Below are 21,941 nucleotides of genomic sequence, written 5' to 3'. Positions count from 1 at the left end.
GCCAGCCAGCGAGCGCACGGAGCGGCTTTTCAATTATTCATTGGGAGGAGGCAGCTTTTAAAGGCAGACACTGCATTAGCTCAGCGGGGAGGCGGCAGCCAGGCCCCCAAGCTGCCACAGACATGCCAGCCAGAGAGAAAGGAAGAGGAGATGCAACCAGACTGCCCGGCAAAGAGGGACGCTCTCATGGCAATCAGTGGCTTAACAAAATACTAGTATTTCCTCATTAGACACAAAGCCTTTGGAGAAGGAAGGAAAGGTTGAATGTACACAGAGAGAAAACCCAACACTCATGACCGTGCAGGAGCCCCCAGCCATGGAAATAGACAAGCAAGTTGTTTATAGAAAGGACAAATACTGGAAAAAGGAACTCAACAGCCCATTAGAAAACGGGGCACCGTATGAGGAGCACCCCTGAGTTACTTATGCGTGTAACAGCCTGTTTTTTTTTTCCACAGTGTTCCCGAAAAATGTGACACAGCTAGAGGCGTAGCCCTTCGTGTTGTTGTTTGGAGCAAACAAAACTCCCACTAAAATCGCCAGGAAAACCTGCCCCTCCCCTCCCCTCCCCTCCCCACAGACAACCCACCAGACTCCGGGGCTTGCCACAGCAAAGCGACCGTCACCAAAGCAAAAGAAGCTAAACTAGCAACGTCAAGTGCAATCCACAATACGCCACCCACACCCACCACGGCACCTCGTCAGCCATCCAAGTTACACACATGGACATACACACGCATGATGTGCGCATGCACAGTCTAGCTGGACACTGCCTGCGCATGAAACTGCCACGATGCACCAATCCGATCTGCCAGGAATAGGCAGGAATTCAAAACCCCGGGAAAGAGAAACAATCACATGAAAAGGGAGAAAGGGCAGGCAGCCAGGGTGGGCTGGGAACACAAGTCACACGGCGGAGCCCTGGGCTTCCGGCCTCCCTCATGGGCCCAGTCAGGCCTGGGGCTTGCCCAGTTGGAATTGCTGCCCCTCCCTGCCACGCCTCTGCTTCGGCCCTCAGTCAGTTGACAAGGTGTACAGCCAGCTGTGCCCTTCATGCCACCGACACTGGGCAGAAATGGCAGTGGAGCGATCGGAGGTGTGCCGAGACGGGGACCCACAGCTTGGCGCTCACAGGACTATGAGGCTGGGGTTGCGCAGCTCCTGATATACATGCAGGAGCTTTTCCACAGTCGCATCCGAGTCGTTTCCCAGGCACAGACGGTCACGCAAGGACTGTGCCTCCTTTAGCAGCATCTGAAGGAAAGGAAGGGCTGTGTTAGAGGCAGCAGAGCAGACCTGGCAGGACCGGGCGGGTCAATGCCCAGTGGGGGCTGCAGTCTCTTCTGCGAAGTCTGTTCCTTCCTCATGGTCTATGCTCCTCATCTCACCATGATCCCCCACTCCCCCTGGGCTGGGCATCTCTTCCTTCCTTGCCTTTAAGTCTGGAGTGTGATTTTCTTTTACATCCGTGTGTGTGTGTCAGAGAGAGAGAGAATGAGAGAGAGAGAGAGAGAATGAGAGAGCGAGAGAGAGAGAGAGACAGACAGACAGACAGAGTGAGAGACAGAGAGCGAGCGCTCAGCTCTAAGTGACAACCTTGGTGCCGATAAGGGTTACATTTTCTGTTTCTGAAATCATATGGAATGCATTATATGAATGTGTGCTTTAAGCCCTAGGCTGAAGGAAGGAGATGTGGGGGAGAAAAAGGGGAGGAGGGAGGGACTGGGGTGAGTAATCAAGTTAGGGGAAGCGTAAATAGAATGAACACAGCCACTGCCAGATTGGGTCAGACCAACTGCCTGTCTCAGCCCAGCAATTACAGAACAAGCCATAAATCCATTCCCCGCCATTTACTCTGTCAGCCCAGATTCCTGCGCGACAGTGGCCACGCAGAGCCTGATACAGCTGAGCGTCTAACGGTGGGCAGGGACGGCCAAGGCGTTGCCTGGTGAAGGCGCAATTCCAGGGATCAGCCCAAGTGCAGGAGGTGTGCTGTGCCCCCACTTCCCTGACCTTTGCACCTCTTGGCCTGCCTGGAATCCGTGGCACGAGTCTGTTCGTCCAGAAAAATGAGTCTGAGCAGCTCCAGGGCAGGAATGCTGCTTACCTCATGGTTGGCCTGGATCTGATGGAGGTACTGGACACGGATCTCCGGGGGAGAGGAATCCTGCACAGCTTGCTCCAAAACCAAGGCCTGCATTGAACAACCAACCAACAAAGGGCACAGTAAAGCCAAGGTAAGACTGGTTAATTAGAAATCCAGCTCCTTGTCTTCTGACAAGGATGACTAAAATGGGACAGAAGTCCTCTGGGGTCACCTGCTTCTCTTATCCTTTTGAATATCTACATTTTTCTTTTTACTGTCCAGGAATCTCCTTGCGCAGTACAGAAAGCTTTAGGTCAGGGAGGGACAAGCTTCATGTTTGCAGTATCTACTTTTTGCATTGTAACCTCAAAGTCATTCTCCCAGAGCCACGTGCAAAACAGTACATGTGTGGAAGGGTTAAATTGCTCACTATTAAAGAGCTTGTGCGGGGGGTGGGGGGAGACTTGGAACACATGTTCAGTCCAGGGTTTGTTTTTTTAAGTACTGGAACTGACTCATAGTCCTGCCATACAACAACCCACTTCTGGTTCCTCCACTGTTACTTTCCTCCGCGTCAAGATTCCAATTTAGGAAGTAGAGACTTGTTACTGTTCAGGGGATGGAAACCTTTGGTAGTTTACCATCAAACACTCAGAGATCTACCAGCAGATCCTGAACTAATTCCTGCCCATCCATGCTTTAGATAACAAGCCAAAATAGCTATTTTGCTCCACTCTTACTGGTGAGAAAGGAGGCTTCTATATTCACAATGGGCCTGTTTGCACATAACTCTGGATACAGTAGGTTAATTAACCCAAGATTGCTGCAGCATGTGCTACTGTCATTGTGAATATGCAACTGCTAAACTGCCCGGCCATAGGCAATATGCAACCTCTGGTCAGCCCATGACATTATGAGTTACAGGTTAAATAACCTGAAGTTAACAGGTAATTGTAGGTTAACGTTGGTTTGCTTAACCCACAGTTAATACATAGTGTTCAGACTAGCACGTCACAGAGCAATTTCTGATCAGGCAAACCAGAGGTTGCAAATTCAGAAGAGCCGGACCTGGGCAAGTCTGTGGGCTAATCACCCCCATTATATGCTGCGAGGGGGAAGCCGTCTTGCTGCAGCACAAGCATACACAGAGAGTAAATGGCTGCCCACCCTTCATTTTGGGGTGTACACTCTTGTTCTTGTGGGGAACAAATGCCTCTGAGATCTGGATTGCTTTTTAGACTGAGAAAAGAGGAATCATCATGCTCATTCTCCAGGAGGAGGTCTGGAAGGCACTCTGCTTCCAGACAAGTGGCCAATATGGCCACGGGTCTAGGAATCAAATCCACTGGGTTAGCCTAGATTTACTGTGAATGGACCAGTCTTGACTGCAGCTAGACTGCACCCCAGATACACAGGTGTCTTTCCATGTGACAAAGGGCATTAGACAGGCAAGCAGTGATCGTCCTTCCCCATCACTGGAATCTTTTTTACCTGAATCCGTCTAACCACCGCATGATGCAGTTGGCACAAGTTTGCCAGCAGGGAGCTCTGGACCACAATCTCCACTGCCTGGATGGGGGCTGCTGGGTTCGGATCACTGACGGTCACCTTGGGGACAAGGGAGAGAGGCAGCAAGAACATCACCGCATTAAATTCTGCTGAGTGGTGCCAAGTTAAAAGTGTAGTAACAGAGAGATTACCAACGGAGAAAAAAGTTGCCCTTTGGTGTACTTGTTTCCATTTTACAGATGATAGAAGAAGTGTGGCTGAAGTTAGAAAGGTGCCTGAAGTCACCCTGCTTATTTATGGTGGAGCCGGAAGTTGTTTTTTCAGGTCTGCTGCTCTTTTGCACAGTTCTGCAGAGTGTGATAATTAATCATTTGATATATATGCTTGTAACATTTAAGAGGTGGGCTTCGTGCAATACGGGGCACATGCAAACAAAAAAGTAGCTTTCACCTCCTCAAGGAGCTTACAGTGGAAAGAAGGCAGGGAAAGAAATGCAGCTAATTTATACACAAGATGATTGAGGGCCAAACTGCATGTCACGCACAAAAGGGTGAAACTGTAAGCTGATGGCTGTACCCATCCTCCCACTTCCAAATCATCCCTTGCAGTAGTCTCCACAGTGTCTCAAAACATGTTCTTGGAACCCGGGAAGGGAGTGGGGAAGTACTAGATGGGTGGTTTGGAGTAAAGGCAGGGTTGATTTTATCCTCCCAAAGTAGCTTTTCTATTTAATGGGATCATGAGATTACTGCAACATGTTCGCTTGTAACACGTGGTTTGGCCTTTAGCTCAGTAGCAGCAAAGGTGGGCAACTGAGTTTTGTTCTTGAGGTCCCCAGTGCAGGGACCGAACCCCGGGGTGGGCAGAAGGCAGGTGTTGTCTGGACTTCATTTTGGAAGTCCAGATATTTCGGACTTCATTTCTAGCAGCAGCATGGCCGGTGGCCAGGAACGCAGGGAGCTGAAGTTCAGAATAACTAGAGGACTGCCTTCTGCTTACTCCTGCCCGAAACGTTCCAGCACAATTTCTCTTCTCCAGTGAAAAGAAGGTAGGATGCTCCATTGTTCTGTTCTGACAGATTACACAGCTAAGCTCAGACACCCAAACATCCACTTCGTTGAAAGTGGGATGGAAGGACGAAATGCCAATCGATATTTAGCCCACTTGTTCATGCCCTTCCAAATGTGGCCCACACAATCTAGATTCTAATGTGCTTGGTCCACACTGCCACTGCCCCACAGCTTTGTAATACAGGAAAAACTCAAGCAAGTGACTCAAGCCACATATTAAAGGGCAAGATGGCGCCTCAACCCCCACACCCACCCAGTGATGATGAGATCATGAACCAGCAGCAAAACTCTCCCTGGACCCATGGCAGAACCCCTGTAGAATTAAACTATGGAATTTGCCACCACAAGCTATGCAGAGGGCCACCAACATGGATGGCTTTACAAGGGGACTGGGCAAATTGAGAGAATAGGCTATTAATGGCTGCCAGTCCTGATGGTTATGCATTACCTCCAGTATAAGCAGCAGCATGAGTGGGAAGTTGTTGCTGTCCCCATGTCCTGCTTGTGAGAGTCTGACAAGCAGCTGGATGGAGACTGGACACAGAACACAAAGGACTAGACAGGCCTTTGCTCTGATCCAGCAGCCCTCCTCTTCCGTTCTTAGCCCTGCTGTACTCAACCCCTCCCCTCCAACCGTGGGTTCAATGGCGTCAATTTCTGATGCCCTGGAGAGAGAGCTCCTTCTACCCCAGTAACTTTCCAGACTCCAAAGGATGTCAAATCAGTACCTTTCATCCAGATATCCGTAGATGCAGTTTTACCCTTCCTGAAATTTATTAGGATTACACAAGACCTACCAAACACATTCTGCTTAGACTCTGCATGGGCATCCCAGAGGTAGCCAGCTTTAATGCCCGCTGAACAGCACTCACACTCTGCTGAAATGAGATGGCCTGTTCTCCGCACCCCAATGAAACACACCCCCAATGAGCTTAATCCAGGAGGTTTAGCTGGAGCAGAATTAGCGTGGCCACTAATCGCTCTGGCGTTTTTAATGCTCTCATGCGCAAAGCTGGAGGAACCCAGTCTCTGCTAGGGCTCAAGCGGACCCGCTCTCTGGAGGGTTAACAGGCCATGGCAGGAGAGGCAGCTAGCAATTAACATCAGCCGTCTGCTGCGCCAAGAGGATTAAGCAGGGGGGCAGCTTAACGAGTCCATTCTGACCATCCTCCCCCTCGCACGGAAGAATGAACAGAAATGCGGCAAAGCCGAAGAGCAGAAGAAACCTGCTGCTTGATGATTCCAGCCTCGCTCCTGCAGCCAAGCAGCAACATTAGGGTTACCTGCCTAGCTGTGAGCAAGGCAGACCAACTGTGCGGTGCCGGGTCGGAGGAGCTGCTAGACTGAGGATTCTCGCACACTCCGGAGTACTGTGGCATTTTGTCATATGCTGGCTGGGAATGATGGGAGTTCCCTGTTCTGGCAGGCCCCAGTTGCAGAGGGCTGCCATAGGCACTTCCAGTGGAGAGCAGCCAAAGAGGGCAGGACCAAATCCAGCCGCGTACTGACTACACTTGTGCCACCAGCAGCTGGGCTTTAGGAAAGGTGTTCCACGGAATGAGACAAGGGCACACCAAAGCTGGGAAACATCTGCAGCTGTGGGGAAAGGAAGCATGGCTATTTGGGGAACCCCAGAGGGCTGGGCTGGGACCCCAAGCAGGCCAGATGAGGCTCAATGGTCCTGCTCTAAAGAACTTCTCCATCTTCCAGGGTAATAAAGATGTCTTTGGTTAAACTTGCACATTTGGGAGTGCAGCAAGCCCTCAAGGCAAACGCTGCAGCAGGAAACGGAGGCAGGATCCAGAAACTAAGGTGGTTGACCCAGCAGCATGGCTGCTGTGTTCAGGAGGCTGCCCTTAACACACTCTGCTGCCCAAAGAACTCTCCGCTAGCTTAACACCACAGGACTTGAGGGGGATTGCTTGCAGCCAACCATCGCTGTGATCCAGGAACGCCCGTGAGATCCCAGGGCACGGTCAACTGCCCTCCACTCTTCCACAAGCCTGGGGAGGCTCTGCAGAGGCAACAGCAATTCTCTGACTGGGAGAAGAGAAAGGAGGAGTACACACGGTGCCTGCAGGACTCGGCATGAGCAGGAGAGGCTAGGCGGAGCTATGAACTTTACCCTTTCTCCCTCCACTCACCTTAAGCCCTGGAAGATGGAAAAGCTTCGATTTAGTTGCAGGGTGACTAAGACACGATACGGCAAGCCCCTTACACTGATATTTTACGATATCCCCTCCCCACCCCTGTTGCAACATGCAGGCTCCTTATAAAACAGGGTCAGACCACAGACTTTATGAGACATGCAGCATTAGTATTTAGGGTGCATGACAGGGGAAGGCAAGTAGCAGGGAGAGCTTGAGGTCACGCTAGCCACCCAAGGCAAGAGCCTTTGCCCAAGGCTACCTCAAAGGGCAGGGCAGGGCAGGGCAGGGCTTGCCATGTGGAGCGTTCCACAAGGAACCAGACTCTGGCTTGGTGCCCACTGGAAGAGCCTCCCCTCCCAGTCTACAGCTCATGCCTTGCCTCTCGGATGCTCAGCTGCACTCGACCTCCATCTGGGGCCAGTCCCCGCGCTGCCGTCACAGCCTGGCTTCGGAGACCCTCCGCCTCGGCATTCTCCGCCAGCAGCCAGCGCAGCACAGCGCAGCACAGCGACGCGTCTGAACAACGGCAACAAAGAAAGGCAGGCGTTGTTAAGTGGGGTACGTGATTTCTCACTGCTTGGTGGCCCCTGCCGCTGACTTCCACTTAGAGAGTGCACGGAATATGCTACATGTCTAGGGAGGTGTCGCCCAAAAAAGGACCGCAGCGGCTGATTTGCTGCAGCCGGCTGCCCTGACTGCGTGCAAGAAGTGGCCACGTGCGGCATGCAATCCAGGATCAAACAGACTGAACAGACGATCCCCAGTGCAGGACCCGTATCCACCACTGGCTGCTTGATCAGCCAGAAGCGAGGTCCTGGGCAGACTCCACCAGGGAGGGTCGTGTTGCAAGCTGCACTGATTGCGAAGCCTGCTGAAGTTGGTAGCAGCGGGATCAACGGTTCTAGCAAGAGGGTCCAAGGGAGCCCTCCATCAGTCCTGTTCTCTCCATCACTGACACTGTGTCCAGCAAAATAGTCTGAATCTTCCCCCCACCCCAAAAAACACTCCTTCCCCAATGGGGACAATTATCCAAATTTCTACCTAGGATCAACAAGCATACATGAAGAATGTGAGGTTCTTTCAGGAAGAGATTTGCTTGGTTTGGCAAAAAAGCAGACTCTGACCTTGGCTGAAATTACCTCTCGGGATCTGCACAGTGGAAATCCGAATGAGGCCCATTTTGTCTGTCAGTAACCTACGTGAACGGTGCACCGCTTGCTTTCCGTGTCATTGCTATCGGGGTTTGTCAAGGCACTGTGAGCGGTTTGGCCACGGGTTTTCCCTGGTCTTGCCGCAGCATTTGGAAATCATTTCCAGGCTCTTGGATGCTGCTGAGCAGCATTCAGCACTGAAGGCAGTGAGCCTGCTCAGTGATGCGACAGACTAGCCCATTGCCAGGAGTCTCCACCCCATTGCTGCTCCCCACGGCGTAACAGCATCCTTCACAAGCAAGGAAAATTGCCTCTCCCGGTGTGTGCAAACAGCAACCCAGAACTGCCACTGCACCTGGCAGCTTACAGGCAGTAAACACTCACTGGGAAGGGGCAGGTGAAGGAGAGAGGAAATCGCACACCTGCACACAAGTCCTTCAGGGCTGTTCTCAGCAGTTCAGAGGACACCTTGATTGAAGCCACGGACGGAGCCAGGTAACCTTCTCCTAGAGCATTCATTGCTCTTGGAACCAGCTCATCACTCCCTTCGATCTTCTCGAGGTCAGACTGCACCTGGGACAATTGCAGGAAGGTTTCCAGTGGATCCCCGGGGGCGGCCATGGCATCTGCAGGCGGGGCAGTGTCAGGCACCCCGCTGGCATCCTCCAAGCGAAGGCACTGCAGGAGATCGATGGTGACTTCTCTCAAGGGCAGGCAGATGCCTTCTCTGTCTGGGGAAAGGCCTGGGGAGTCATCAGAAAACAGGTCATCCAGCAGCTCAGAGGACTCCGAGACGGTGCCCAGGATCTCACGCAGGCTGTAGTAGAGGGAACAGGAGACGGTGAAAGGCAGCTCCAGCTTGGAGCCCTCGGTGGGGCCCAGTGGGAGGGTCACCTCCGTCTTGTTCCCAGGGAGCAGCTGATCGATCGGGAAGGTATAGGTGGTGATGGCAGAATCGGAAGAGTCCTCTTCACAGTCACAGCAGCTGGCAAACAGCTGGACGCAGAAGGTCCACCCGCGCTCCAGGCTGCACTCGCTCGAGTTCTCCAGGACGCAGCAGACCGTCAAGGTGTCCTGAACCAGGATGTGGCTCCAGTGGGCAGTGATGGCACAAGTGATGGGCTTTTGGCCATTCTGGCTCGACAGCAAAGCTGCGCTCACGTTCATCACCTGGTTCAGGCAGGTCAGCGCTTGATTCTTCTGATCCACAGCCCGTTTTAAGGAGGACACTCTGCAGGGGCCAGGAGAGAAAACAACACTGAAACCGTGTGAGCATGCGGACCCTAAGGAGTAATTACAGCTAAAGGGGCCAGAGGCCTCCTGAACAGATTAGCAAAGAGAAGAGAAACCAGAGGTGCTCCAAGTGAACGGAACTGCTGCAGGCACATGCACGGTGGGATTTCTGTGGGAGCACAAACTCAGTTCCCCAGGCCTAGCCTTCCTTGGACCTGGATATAAAGAAATACTGCTGCGCATGTCACAGGCACCTTAAGCAACAGAAGCTGGCAGAACCATTGTGAAGCTCCTCCTGAAAAAATATACTGTGTACTTCTACTCTGTTGGGGTATGTTTATTTGCACAGATCAGCTTGGGCATTCTCAGAAACACTAACCAAACATGGCCTCTGTGTTTCCTCAAGAGTAGCTTCAAAAGGGTTCTTCCTATTACTGCCAAATGTGCAATGGATACAAAGTGATACACGCAAACAAAACACAGTGGCTCTATCCACAGGCTGAAGATGCATCCTTTCTTCCACAACTGTTACTAGATCTAAGATACTGGGGGGGGGGGGGGCAAGGGGGGGCGGGATTTCAGCATCAAATACTGCCATCTGGTTTCCAAAGCCCACTTCCCATACTAGACGCTTGGGCAGCTGTAGGTAAAACCAAGTGTCACAAGATGTCTTGACTGCCCGCTGTGTGTACAGACTCATGCACACCGGCGGGAGTGCCAGTGGCTGAAAGGACCTACCTCTCGGAGACGTGGCCTATCCCAGACAGCAGCTCTTTGATCCTCTGTCCAGCTTTGTCTGGGTTCATCCTGACAGGCTGCGTGTCGTCTGGGCTGCATAAGCCGCAGGTCATGAGGCGGCCTTTAGCAGATAAAGCCAGCAGCTCAGACTCACCTGAGGAGAGCAATGCACACAAGTGAGACAGAGAGGGGATCAAAAGGAGTCTGTAAGAGAATTTAGGGCATCTCCTTCCCGCTCCCACCTGAAGCGTTAGAACAGGGGTGGGCAACCTGCAGCCTTCCAGATGTTCTAGCCTACAACTCCCATCAGCCCTAGGCAGCACAGCCAGTGGTGAAGGTACATGGGGGCTGGACGACAAGAGTAAGGTGCCCACCTCAGCGACAAGCTTAACGGGGTGATCCTATAGAGGTTTACACCAATGTATGTCCCACGGAGTTTAAGGGGACTTACTCCCAGCCTTCCCCAACCTGGTACCCCCTCAATGCTACCCATCAGCCCGAGCCAACACAGCCAATGGAAAGTGAGCATGGGAGCCGCAGAGCAAAAGATCTGGCGGGCCACAGGAATGGCACCCCTGCACTGAAGATGTTCACGCCAACACGGCAGGGGTGCTTTGCCTGGGCTATTCCAACATGAATCCAAATGCTGAATATCCACACAGGCAGTGAAGACATCAGGGGGTCTCCCACAGTTTCCCTCTTCTCTGCCTTCCTACGGAGCAGTCAGACTTCCAACACTGTGGCCAGAGGTTCCTGAGAAGGGATGGAAAGGGTCCTAACGGGCTGACAGCAGCTCAAAATGGTCTAGATGGCTATAGGATTTTTCAGAGTCCCAGCTAAGCCTGCCTCAAGGGAGGACCAGGGGCTCTGATCCCGGGGCGCCACCCGTCTTGGCCCTGCAGCTGGCACAGGAGGAACTGCACTGGCTGAAATCCAGAGGCTGCAGAGGAGAGCAAACAAGCTGTGCCAGCACACAGGGCAACCTGGTGGTGCCTCATTCTTTCTCGCCTGTTCTGAGGCCCAACATGCAGGTGGCCCAAACTGGCCAAGTGTGTTGGATGCTTCCCTCTGTGCTCCTCCCACCGCGCACACTTATGAGGGTTACAGGCAACCTCACTGGGTTGCACTCTGATAGTCGCAGGGTCCAAATCTTCAGAGGAAGGAACTTTAAAAAAGTAAAGGTTTCCCCATGACGTGAAGTCCAGTCATGCCTGACTCCTGGGGGCAGTGCTCATCTCCGTTTCCTAGCCGAGGGAGCCAGCATTTGTCCGCAGACAGTCTCCATGGTCGTGTGGCCGGCATGGCTAAACACCAAAGTGCACAGAACGCTGTTACCTGCCCACTGAAGGGGTACCTTTTTACCTACTTGCATTTGCATGCTTTCGAACTGCAAGGTTGGCAGGAGCTGGGACGAAGCAACGGGAACTCACTCCATTGTGCAGATTTGAACTGGTGACCTTTCGATCAACCAGCACAGCAGCTCAGCAGTTTAAACCACATTAAAGCCTGTCCAGTGTGGGGCACCCTTCAACCTGCCGCTGCAGAAGAATTTCCCGTCTCCAGGCAAGAAAGACTGGGGAGTGTCCCTAAGAGATGCCCATCTTCTCTTCCACGTGCTTGAATCTCTGCACCAATGTACGTGTGCCCTGTCTTGCCACGGGCATTGTGTCTGTCTCCCGTGCTCTGCTTCTGTGGCTTGCACGAGAAGGAGCTCACCAGCTGGAAATGCCTAAAGATCCTGCTTCTGTACAGGCCTTAAGCCAGCTAGGATTCAGAGTAGCTCCTCGAATTCCAGCGCAGGGACTTCAGGGGGAAATGGTCATAAAAGAATCCTTTCTAGATCCATGCGGAAGAGGCCCAAATGGGCAGCCAAACAGGCACTGGGGCTTGGTCTTGCCCTAGACCATGAGGCTGCAGCTCCCAAGGATCTGCTCCTTGCCTGAAGAGAGATCATGCAGCTTAGCCTGCATGTAAGTTTAGGAGTCATATATGCATCCAGGAGAGCTTCTTTCCAGGAAAAACAAATGCTCAAGCTGCCATGCCCTCACTGTAAATCTAACTAGGGCCATAGATCGGGATGGGCAGACTTCAGGCTTGGAGCACCTGCTTTAATTTCCTTAGTATAATTGCAAGATCCACTAACCAAACCTGATGCAAAAGACCTACTATTAGAGCATGAGTGGCCACCTTCTGTCCTGCCAGATGTTTTAGCCTACAATCCTCATCATCCCTAGCCAGTGGTAAGGGATGATGGGAGTTGTATGTCAAAAACATCTGATGGGCCACAAGTTCCTACCCCTGAATTAAAGCATTTGTTTTGAGTAGCAAAATATAATAGAATTCTTTGTCCTTCTATTCAAACATGCATTCCTAATTACCCCAATTCACTCCTGTTTTATGTCTGCAGTACAATTTTGGGCAGGGTGATGGGCATTTTGATGCTACTGTTGCTAAACCACTGGGAGTCAGAAATCCTTACTGATCTACTGCAAATCACTCAGGGATCACTGAACAGATCGCTTCTGCCCATCCATGCCACAGAAAATTCACTGGTGCAGATAAAATCAATAGAACAAGGATCCTAAGTGCACCCGGAGACTAAATGCACAGGGAGCGTGTAAGATGTGCAACAGTCAGTTCTGGGGACCACCCAGAAAAGGAAGCAAAAGAAACAGGTGGCCGCCGGCTGCTCCATCATGCCAAAGCGAACTCCCAGCAATTTGCTGCTGGCATACCGTTTCCCTTTTCAGGGGCAGATGCCTGGAAACACGGAGAATGCTTCTCCCTCGCAGGAGACTGCAGCTGGCGGTGGTACTGAAATGAAATGATAGGCAGCCAAAGTGAATGGGCTGTGAGGTGGGCACAGAGAATCCACTCTGAAGAAGAGCGCTGCAGCACTTGGGGGAAGATGTAAAAACCAACTCACACATGCTCCCTGTAGAATCCTGCCTTAACTGGGCACTTCTAGCTTCCAGCTTCATTTTTCCTGAGAGCAACTCATTTGTCCTGTATTCTATTTCCCAATTTTGGTCCCTCAGCAAGATAAATTTCACCCTCAGATTGCAAACTTGTGATTAGGAAGATGGAGAAGATGCAGAAAGTGAAGAAGCAAGATGCAGGGTGGACTGGAGGATCCAGTTTTTAAAAATCAAGCTGCTAGTTCTCATGTATGCAAACAGAGTGTGAAAGGAAGAGAGACCCATCTGTAATCGCTTGGAACCTGAGCAACACTAAATGTCAAGTTTACAGTGATCCAGGAAACAGGGCATCTATATCCTGAAGAGCGCTAAGCTTCTTCCCCACTGCTGTAAGTTCCTGCCCCATATTGATACTGTTCCCCTGCCCAAGCGAAGCTCATTCCAGTGCTGAGACATTCAAATTTTTGCAGAAGCCCAAATAATGCTGAAGGAGAACACTATTCTATGTTTAGTCCTTTTGGAAGGAGTGCCCCAGGCAAGTCCCTTCCTCCTTCTGTCAGACGAGGTAATGACTCCGTCCTGCTGATGGGAAGAAGGGCTGTAAAGAACCGTGTGTTTCTTAATCCCCCTCCTGGCAGTTTGAGCAGCCCACTCTTGCTCTGCATTAAAGGCAGGGAGAAATGGGAGTTGCTGAGCCTACACTGCTCCTTGCTGGGAAGGAAGGCTGCTTCCTGCACTCAAGATATTAATGCCTCTTGCATGGTGAGCAAGCACAATGCAGCTGTTTGGCACAAGAAAAGAAGACTCTAAATTACTGCACTCTGCCCAGATCTCAGCATTACAGAACCCTTTCACCAGAAAGAGGCAGAGCTCCTGAACTGCCATTCAATTCCCTGTCTTTCTAGAGCATGCGCTTGGGTCAAGCTCCCCTCTGTGCAGAGTTCTGAATCCAAAAGGGGCCCAGTGTTCAGGAGCCAGCGCATCGTGGGCACAGCCTCTGCCAAAGCCGAGCATCTCTTCCTCAAGCAACGGGGACTGGGGAGGGGCCGGGGGCCGGGGACCAGCACGGAGCCTGTGGAGCACAGCGTGCAGCAGCCTCCCTTAGCCCCACCCAGCATCCCGCCCCGTTCACATGCCTTCTTTGGACCAGGGCTTGATACTAATTATACTCAGGAACTGCTCAAAGCAAAATTGTGGGTCTGAAGAAAAGGGAAGGGGGAGAGGGCAGGGAAGGCATGCCCTGACCTCATTCGCAGCAAGAGACAAGAGACTCGGTCTGCAGCGGCCCCTCTCCTGGATAAGGCCTCCTGGGGACTTCTTGGGACCATGATGGCTGCAGCCCTGCTCACAGGACCGTCTCATGCCCCGTGTAAAAGGGGTTGCCTTAAGCTGGGGTGCAGAGGACTCTGCAGTCCTAATCCACGGCGAACACCGCGTAAGGGCCCCTCGGAGGAAGGCAGCTTCCCAGCCTCCTGTCCCGTGAAGCTTGCTGACAAAGCCCTGCCCCTTTTCCACCTCTGCACTGGCAACCGAGGAGCTGGGCATCCACCTCCCTCCCTGTCTCTCTGGGCTAGATCTGGCCCAAGGGCACAGACTGCAGCAGAACGGCTGAACCTCCTCTGGTCCCAGGCCTAAGTGCCCTGGGAGCATCTCTGAAGCAGCATGTCCCACAGTGATGGGCAGGGCCAAGGGCAAATGGGGCAGGGCCCAAGGTGCCACTTCCGGTCACTAGCTAAGCCTTAGGAGGAGCAGTCCAACCTTTCGGGTTGAGGGGAGGCTGCAGAAACCAGCCAACTATTGCATCATTGGTGCCTGGATCACATTGTTGGCGAATGTGGCCCCTGGATGTCCTCACCCTGGTCTATAGCAAAGTGGTGATTTTAAAAGTGTTTAGCCTGCCTTTGGGAGCAAACCCTGCCTGTACTGGCTGTGTGTTGTGATGTCACACACCAGTCTGGGCTTCCAAGGAGAAAAAGGATGGGATCAGAACCAGCACTCACGGCCCCAGCTAAGGCATATCCTGGCTGCAGAAATCTTCCTCACAGCTCAGCTCTCTCCTCACACATCCTGTTTCCGTGAGCTGCAGGCATGCCTGGATCCACATCAAGCTCTCTACTCTTTCAGAACAGAGAGCAATTTCCCCACCCATTCCGGTACCTTCCGACTCCCGGGACGACAAAGAGAGTGCCACTACACTGCAGATGCTCAGGCTGGCAGGAGACAAGGCGGACGGAAGGGTCCCTGCTGAGTCCGCCACCTTCTCGGCCTCTGGGGTGTTGCTGTCCAAGTCAACCACGTAGATGTCAGAATGGGTGCTGTAGTACATGCGGCTGCCCCCGCTGCACGCTGCACACAGGACCGGCCCCTGCAGGTAATACTCTCGGAGCTCCGGGACCTTGATCTCTTCTCCCTGAGCTGCCTTGATGGCAACCATTTTACCATAGTGACCCAAGGCCACAACACAGTCACAGCCCACGTCTCCGAATGCCGGCAGCTCCTCCGAATCTGGGGACCCCCGCGCTGTCCGCAAGGCCCCGATGAAGACCACAGGCTCCTCCAGATGATGAAGGATCTTAACAGGGGAATCATCACAGCTGCCATTACCAGGCGAACTCAGGGCCTTCAGGGGCACTGAGCACAGCTGCCCATCCGGGAAACCACAGAGGATCATGGGAGAATCCAGCATGGCGGCATCTACACCAAAGAGGAGGCTGAAGAGGGGCTCCTCCAGCACAAACCCCCCAGAGTGGCGAAGACCCTCCTTGTGCTCACTGGCTCTGGGAGAAGATGCGCAACACAAGACAGGGAGGAAGTGCGCTAGGGACAAGTCCCCGTCATTGCTGGTGCTGGTAGTGATGTCCACGTGGCTGACTGGCTGGCGGGGCGCGTCCTCCCAGTCCTCAGGGCCTGGGAGCGCATGGAGATTCATGCACCACTTCCCCTGAACTTGGGAGAGGGTGACAAGGACATCACTGAGCAGCGTGAACGTGCAAAGTGTGGCATCAGGGAAGGTGCAGGCGTCGGAGCCCATGGGGAAGACGCTGGAGAAGCAGTCATTCTCCTCACCATCTGTCTGCTTCACTAACCTTCAAAGCAAACAAGGAAAAGCACTCAGTGTGGCCAACGGGTACAAGCTCAGAAATAAAATTAAAAAATCAGAATGTTGAGTATCCGCTTCACAGGCTTGGATCCAGGAAGAAGCAAACTGAATCAAACTGAGGAAAGCTACCACTCTGGAGGGAAGTTCCAGAAACGTCACCCTCTTGTTACTCAAAAGACCCACAAGCCGCTGTTCAAGGAGTTTGGGAATTGTGTGACAAGGGCTGAGAAGCTAGAGACCAATGCAGACTGCTTCCAGACAGGGGTCTCCTGGCACTACCAATCAGACGGCACGGTACAGGTATTCCATTTTCCCCCTCCTTAACACATTTTCTTTGGGAAGAGAAAAGGCAAAGGAAACAATAGGAAAACATGAGAGGATTACAAATGGAAGATGGCACCAAATGCCATGAATGAGACAGGGCGATTGCACAACAAAAGCCTCTTGTGCAAGCACCTCTAGGCATAATGCAGGAGACTTATCACTCTGGTGCTGGGAGAGGGGCCTTAATGCTTTTCCCTGCAAAATTTAAAACCACACACCCCTGCTATTGTGCCATGGGGCAAAGTGTTTTGCCACATGGGGGCAGACAATTCTAATTATGAAAATAGCAGGACAAGGCAGGAAAGGATAATGCCCCCTTAATTCTTCAACCCCAGTGAGATTTGCCTCCCCGTCTAGTCCCTCCTATTTTTTTTTAAACAAAAGAAAGCAGATCTCTTTATTCAGTGTCCTTCCATTTACTGCAAGAGGCTGCACCTTCTGGCCCTCCGTATCTGGCCCTCCCATCATCCCTCACCCCTGACTATGCTGGCTAAAGCTGGTAGGAGTTGTAGCCACAAGCTGCCCAGCCCAAAATTGTGTACGCCTGCCCAGAGAGCACTGCTGCTGACTTTCAGGTGAAAGTGGCATCGGTGCTGCACGCTCAGCCTCTACACATAGGTATTCAAAACTCTCTGCTCTGGCATCCCAACCCTGCCTACGATCTTTACTGCTCCAGCTCTACGGTCTCCCACCGTCAAAGAAGTCCACCTTTTTTCTTCCCTTGCTTGGATCCACTTTCCAGAGTACCTGCATGAGGCCACCTCTCAGTGCCTTCAAATCCCCCCTCAAAGAGTCCAACCTTCATAGCAGAAACAGAGTTTCAGATACTGCTGTGGTATGTGATGGCCCATCTCTCACCTGCTTTGGTAGTCCAGGGATACACAGTAAATGCCAACTCCTGCACACAGGATATATAGCTGCTTGTGGAAGGGCAGGAGTTCCACATGCCACACTTGATCGGGAAATCTGTAAATAGCCTAGGAAGGAAACAGGTAACAAGAAGGGAACAAGAGATACCAAAAGATTTTCAGTAGCTCCACCTGTAAAAAAAAAGCCTTTGGGGAGCACCTATATAACACATCCCCTTGTTTAAACTGACATGTTTCAAGATTCATAGGAAGGCCTGGTATATGAATACTTCAGCAGGGCTGGTCATCTACAAACTGCAGCGAGCAGGTCAAGTTCTTTGCTAAATGGTTCTTACTTCAAAAAACCCCAAGAGAGGTAGATCATTTACCATCATACCAGCCTTGCTTCTTTGTAGGTCCCCAACCCTATACAATAATACTGCCACATTTTTACTGGTCCCACTCCCATGCTATGAACAACAGCCTGGCATAGAGAAAATAAGTATGTGAAATTTTTCCTGGCATGCAGAAGAGAATAAGAGAGGCTTCATTTTAATCTATCCATGTTGTCTTGCTGACAAAGATAGGAGGCAATGCCAGGAAAAAGCTAGCAGTGCTGCTTAGACAGATGTCATGTGTGGAGTAGTGGCTGGAATTTTGCCCCGGGACTTGGGGAACCCAAGTCCTAGTCCCCACTCAAACATGAATTTCACCAGGTGCTTTGGGATAGGCATTGCCTCTCAGCCTAACCTACCTACAGGGTTGTTGTTGTGAGGATAAAATGAAGAGAAGAACCTTATAGACTGCCCTTAGTTCCTTGCAATGTAATAATAATGATAAATAAAACTAAATGTAGTCCCATTTGAAAAGTGTAAAAAAGGAACTGCCATGGGAGGTATCATGGGAATTTCTCTCTCCGAAATGCTACAGCTACATGTCAGAAAAGAAGCAAGTTCTGAACAAGCATTTAAAATTTTTAAATTACTGAAAATTGTTATTGAAATTTATTATTGAAAACTACTGTTGTCACTTTAAAAACTTTTTAAAAAATTTGATGTATTTTACCATTGGTTTTGTTCTACTTATTTTCATTGTGAATGCCATTCTGAAAACTTGAGCTACAGGATAAGTCATAAATTCTACAAAGGAATAAATGCAAAATAAATGTGCTACTTCCAACCCAGTTCGTGTCTGACCAGACACAACAGCCTCTGGGGATCATTTAGTATCCCTGGTGGCGTGTAATCAGAAGCCATTATGTCTACACGCATTTGATTTAAACCAAGCTTCACTCTCATAAATCAGTGAATCTATCTGAGGATGTACATCTGACTTCTGCTAGTCTCTCTGAAGAACACACATTGCAACAAGAGGGGGTTATGATACCCAACTGCATGTACATGATTCTCCAGTTTAAGCCTCTAAAGGTTGCCATTGCTGCTATACTGTGCTGATGAACAAGTGACATATTTTATCCACGATGGGGCTGCATTTCAGGAGTGACAGAACAGGCATAGCCCACATGCCTCTCTGCAGTGAGAGCTGCAAAAGCAGTTCAGAAGAGGATTCAGAACTGAGCACTCATCCTTAGCAGCACATGTGATCTCAGGCACAAGTAATATATTTTTTAAGGGTTAACCCATTTGTGACCTACTTTTCTCTGCAAGAGGGAAAAGTGTAGGAGGCAGCGCCAGATAGTACCAGCACAGGCTCCTTAGAAACAAATCAAGGGGAGAAATTAAAAGGGATACGTTTAATATAATGCTACAATGTGTCATGGGTCCAGCAAACAACACAAGGAAAATGATGCAAGCCACAGGACAATGAACAGACAGGTGAACACCTCTTGTCTCACCATTCTACAGCCAGTTTAACAGGGCTATGCTAGAGTACAGGGGAAGATTTATAACCAAAAGAAGTGAGATGTTAAAAAATGAAAAACCTACTGACAGACAGCAAGAATAGCATGTTATATGTAAGCTGCTTATGAAGCACAGACAACCACCTAACTATAAAAGGGTGCTATAGTGGGAGAATGGATTGAAAAGTCAGCAGGACACCTGATTACGGATTTAGATGGCTAAGCTCAGGTCTTCACGTCGTGTAGCCCTGCCAGCAGTTTTTGGTAAGGCAAGCATCAAAAGTCACAGGTTTTCATGCCAAGCTGAGGCTCTCAAGCTCCTCTGCAGAACCAAGCCCAAAAATAATTATGTAAGATTATCACTGAAATAAAGCACTGAGAGGGGAAGAAGTATGATGGCCTCATGCTACGATCATGGTACAATCCACTGGCTAGCAGATGACAAAGCACCAAACCAAGAAGTGTAACCACACAGAATCCCATTAATTCCATTCCTAGTTTTGAGCACCTATGCCAGCCCTGTTACTAAGCCCCCAAATGTTACTAGCTTGCAAAAATCTCACCAGCCTTTTATTTGTAAGAGGCATTTTACTCTCTTATAAGTAAAAGGGAGGGTTAGGAAAAGAAAATGCAAGAAGTGCACCACAATGACAAAGGAATGGAATGCCCTCTTTCTCCTTTACCAATCAGGTGGCCACGGTGAAGGGACTTCATTTCATCCTCAGTCAGCACAGAAGCTGAGCAAGCTGGTGAAGGCATGGGCGACTGCTCCATCCCTTCTCAGCCTGCTTGTTCACTTGGTGGGAATTCCACAAACCTGCAGAGAATATCTGGTTGCCAACAGTGACTCGGTAAATGTTAAATTCAAGACTGATCCATGCAACTCCTATGTAGGACCTCACTGGGCCAATTCACACAATCAAACAGCCCATCACAGCTTATTTATACCACAGTGGGCCACAGCAAACGTGGGGAGCCATTTTGAATATTCAAGCTGCAAGCACAGCTTGTTAAATTGTCCAAACCTGAGCTACCTAGCATAAGCCATGACTTGTGTTTAACCCTCACACAACTTACCCCATCAGGTTTGGATGAAGTGTAAGTTTTAGTCAAAGCCTGACTATTCAAACGCTGCTTGGGATGCATGGGCTATGGTGATTGTGTGAACCAGGTTTATATGGTTTCAAAGCTTGTGTTTCTATCTAGTCTTTAAGATGCAGATTACAATCCAAGGGCTGAACAGGTGTACAGAGCCTGCTCTCACAGGCAATGTCCTGCTATCCTCCCTGAGCAGAACACCCCCTGCATCTAATTATCCTGTATTCACTAAAGTCACTGTGCACACAGGAATTTGTCTCTTGGCCTTTATTGCTATCAATTTTCCAATAAAACCTGTTGCACCTTCGTACTAAGGTATCTCATCTCTTTTTTCCCCTGGGTGATTTTTGAGGGGGGGGGATGACTGACACTCTGTTTTTTTTAAAAAAAATCAATGTCTACATTTTCATTCTAGTTAATACAACATGAAACATAACATTTGGGGTTACCCTGACAATTTGGGTGGATCAGTGAAGAAACAGAGCACACACAGCTTGGTCCCATGCTGATGTATAAAAGCATCTGGAAGCTGTCCTCACCTATTCACTGGTGAGGAACAAAACCTGCCATACAGAAACTCACATTTTCACAATCAGTAAGCTTTTTACACATGCAAATAAGTTATCTCAACCTAACACTTTACAAGCATCCTACTGTAGTCACCATCTGGGTGCTTACAAGGTGGATTTTTCTGCACCGTGATGGGCAATGGTAAAGCAAGTTACCAATTACACACATGTAAGCAAAAGCAGATCAGTAAACACAGTGTGTGATCTGGTGTTCCTACTGTTAGAGTTTGCATCAGATTAAGAAGGCTTTCAGACAGACTCCCTCCTTCCCTGGATACCAGTGCGAAGCTGCCCCAGAACTCGCTTGCAGCATCTGACCTGGTTTCCAAGGCCTCCCCATCTCTTCCCCGCTCCTTGCCTTAAACAAAATGGACCAGGTCTGGTCCAGCAGGAGGTGCCCCTTACCTTCATCAGCCGCCCTTCTTGGTCGTAGACGTAGACATACTCGGTGCCGTTGGAGAGGTAGATCCGATTCTCGTGGCACAGCACCCGGGGCTTCCCAGCTGCCAACCCACCCACCGGGCAGCAGAACCCCGCCAGGTAATCTACCCTGTGCCCCACCTGTGCCATGACTCCCAGTGCCAGCCTGCAAAACGGACCAACGAGGCAGGGACACGCATACGGTGGGGTGGAGGAGGACGTGATGGGAGAGTCTTCTTGGCACGAGGAACGGCACAAGGACACGCGTGCACCCCAAGTCACACAAAGGGACCAGCCCCACCTGAGCGGTGACAACCTCCGGCTCAGGAAGGCTGGCGCTGAGGAGCGAACAAAGAGGGGTGCTTCGAAGGACGGGGGAGAACGGAGCGCTCCCCCCTCCCCCCTCGGAAGGCAAGGCGAGCCACACCCAGCGGGCGACAAGAAAACCCAAGCGGGGACCTCGGCAACCAAGTCACCCTTTTCCCGGTCAATTCGCCCCTCAGCGAAAGGGGCGGGGCTGCCGCTCTGGCCACGCCTCCTCCCCCTCCCCTCTTCGGCAGAGCCGCTAAAGCCGTCAGCTCCCGAGCGCGGGCGGCGCCTCCGCTTTACGGCCCTCGCTCCTGGCTCTGTAACTGTCCGTAGCTAGGGAGAGAAAGGCAGGTTGGTGGGGTTTACGACATGCCGTAAACGACAGGCCGGGGGAAGGGAGGGTGCGGGGAGTCGGGAGAGGCTCCTAGCTGTGGTTGCTAGGGTGGGAAGGGCGGAGAAAGGCGGGCGGCTCCGTGCCTGACTGGTGGGGGATGGCTCTCTGCATGGAGGGCTGGTGGCTGGGCTAGCGCGGTTACCCACTCGCGGCGGACGAGCTG

General features: G+C 51.1%; 1 protein-coding gene across 1 annotated transcript; it reads right to left on the bottom strand.

Moving 5' to 3' along the window:
* Positions 1-589: 589 nt before the first annotated feature.
* FAAP100 (FA core complex associated protein 100) lies at positions 590-21,626 on the bottom strand. Its single transcript, XM_044456412.1, has 9 exons — positions 21,061-21,626; positions 17,138-17,256; positions 15,013-15,941; positions 9,938-10,091; positions 8,389-9,197; positions 7,195-7,331; positions 3,578-3,694; positions 2,108-2,194; positions 590-1,254 (listed from the first exon to the last, which is right to left on the bottom strand). The coding sequence occupies exons 1-9, from the start codon at positions 21,223-21,225 to the stop codon at positions 1,129-1,131; spliced, it is 2,643 nt and encodes an 880-aa protein (XP_044312347.1). The 5' UTR covers positions 21,226-21,626; the 3' UTR covers positions 590-1,128.
* Positions 21,627-21,941: the final 315 nt, after the last annotated feature.

Source organism: Varanus komodoensis, unplaced genomic scaffold (assembly GCF_004798865.1).
Source record: "Varanus komodoensis strain SLA01 unplaced genomic scaffold, ASM479886v1 scaffold84, whole genome shotgun sequence".
Classification (NCBI taxonomy): domain Eukaryota; kingdom Metazoa; phylum Chordata; class Lepidosauria; order Squamata; family Varanidae; genus Varanus; species Varanus komodoensis.
Note: the sequence above shows the minus strand (reverse complement) of the source record. Positions and strands in the feature narration are given on the sequence as shown.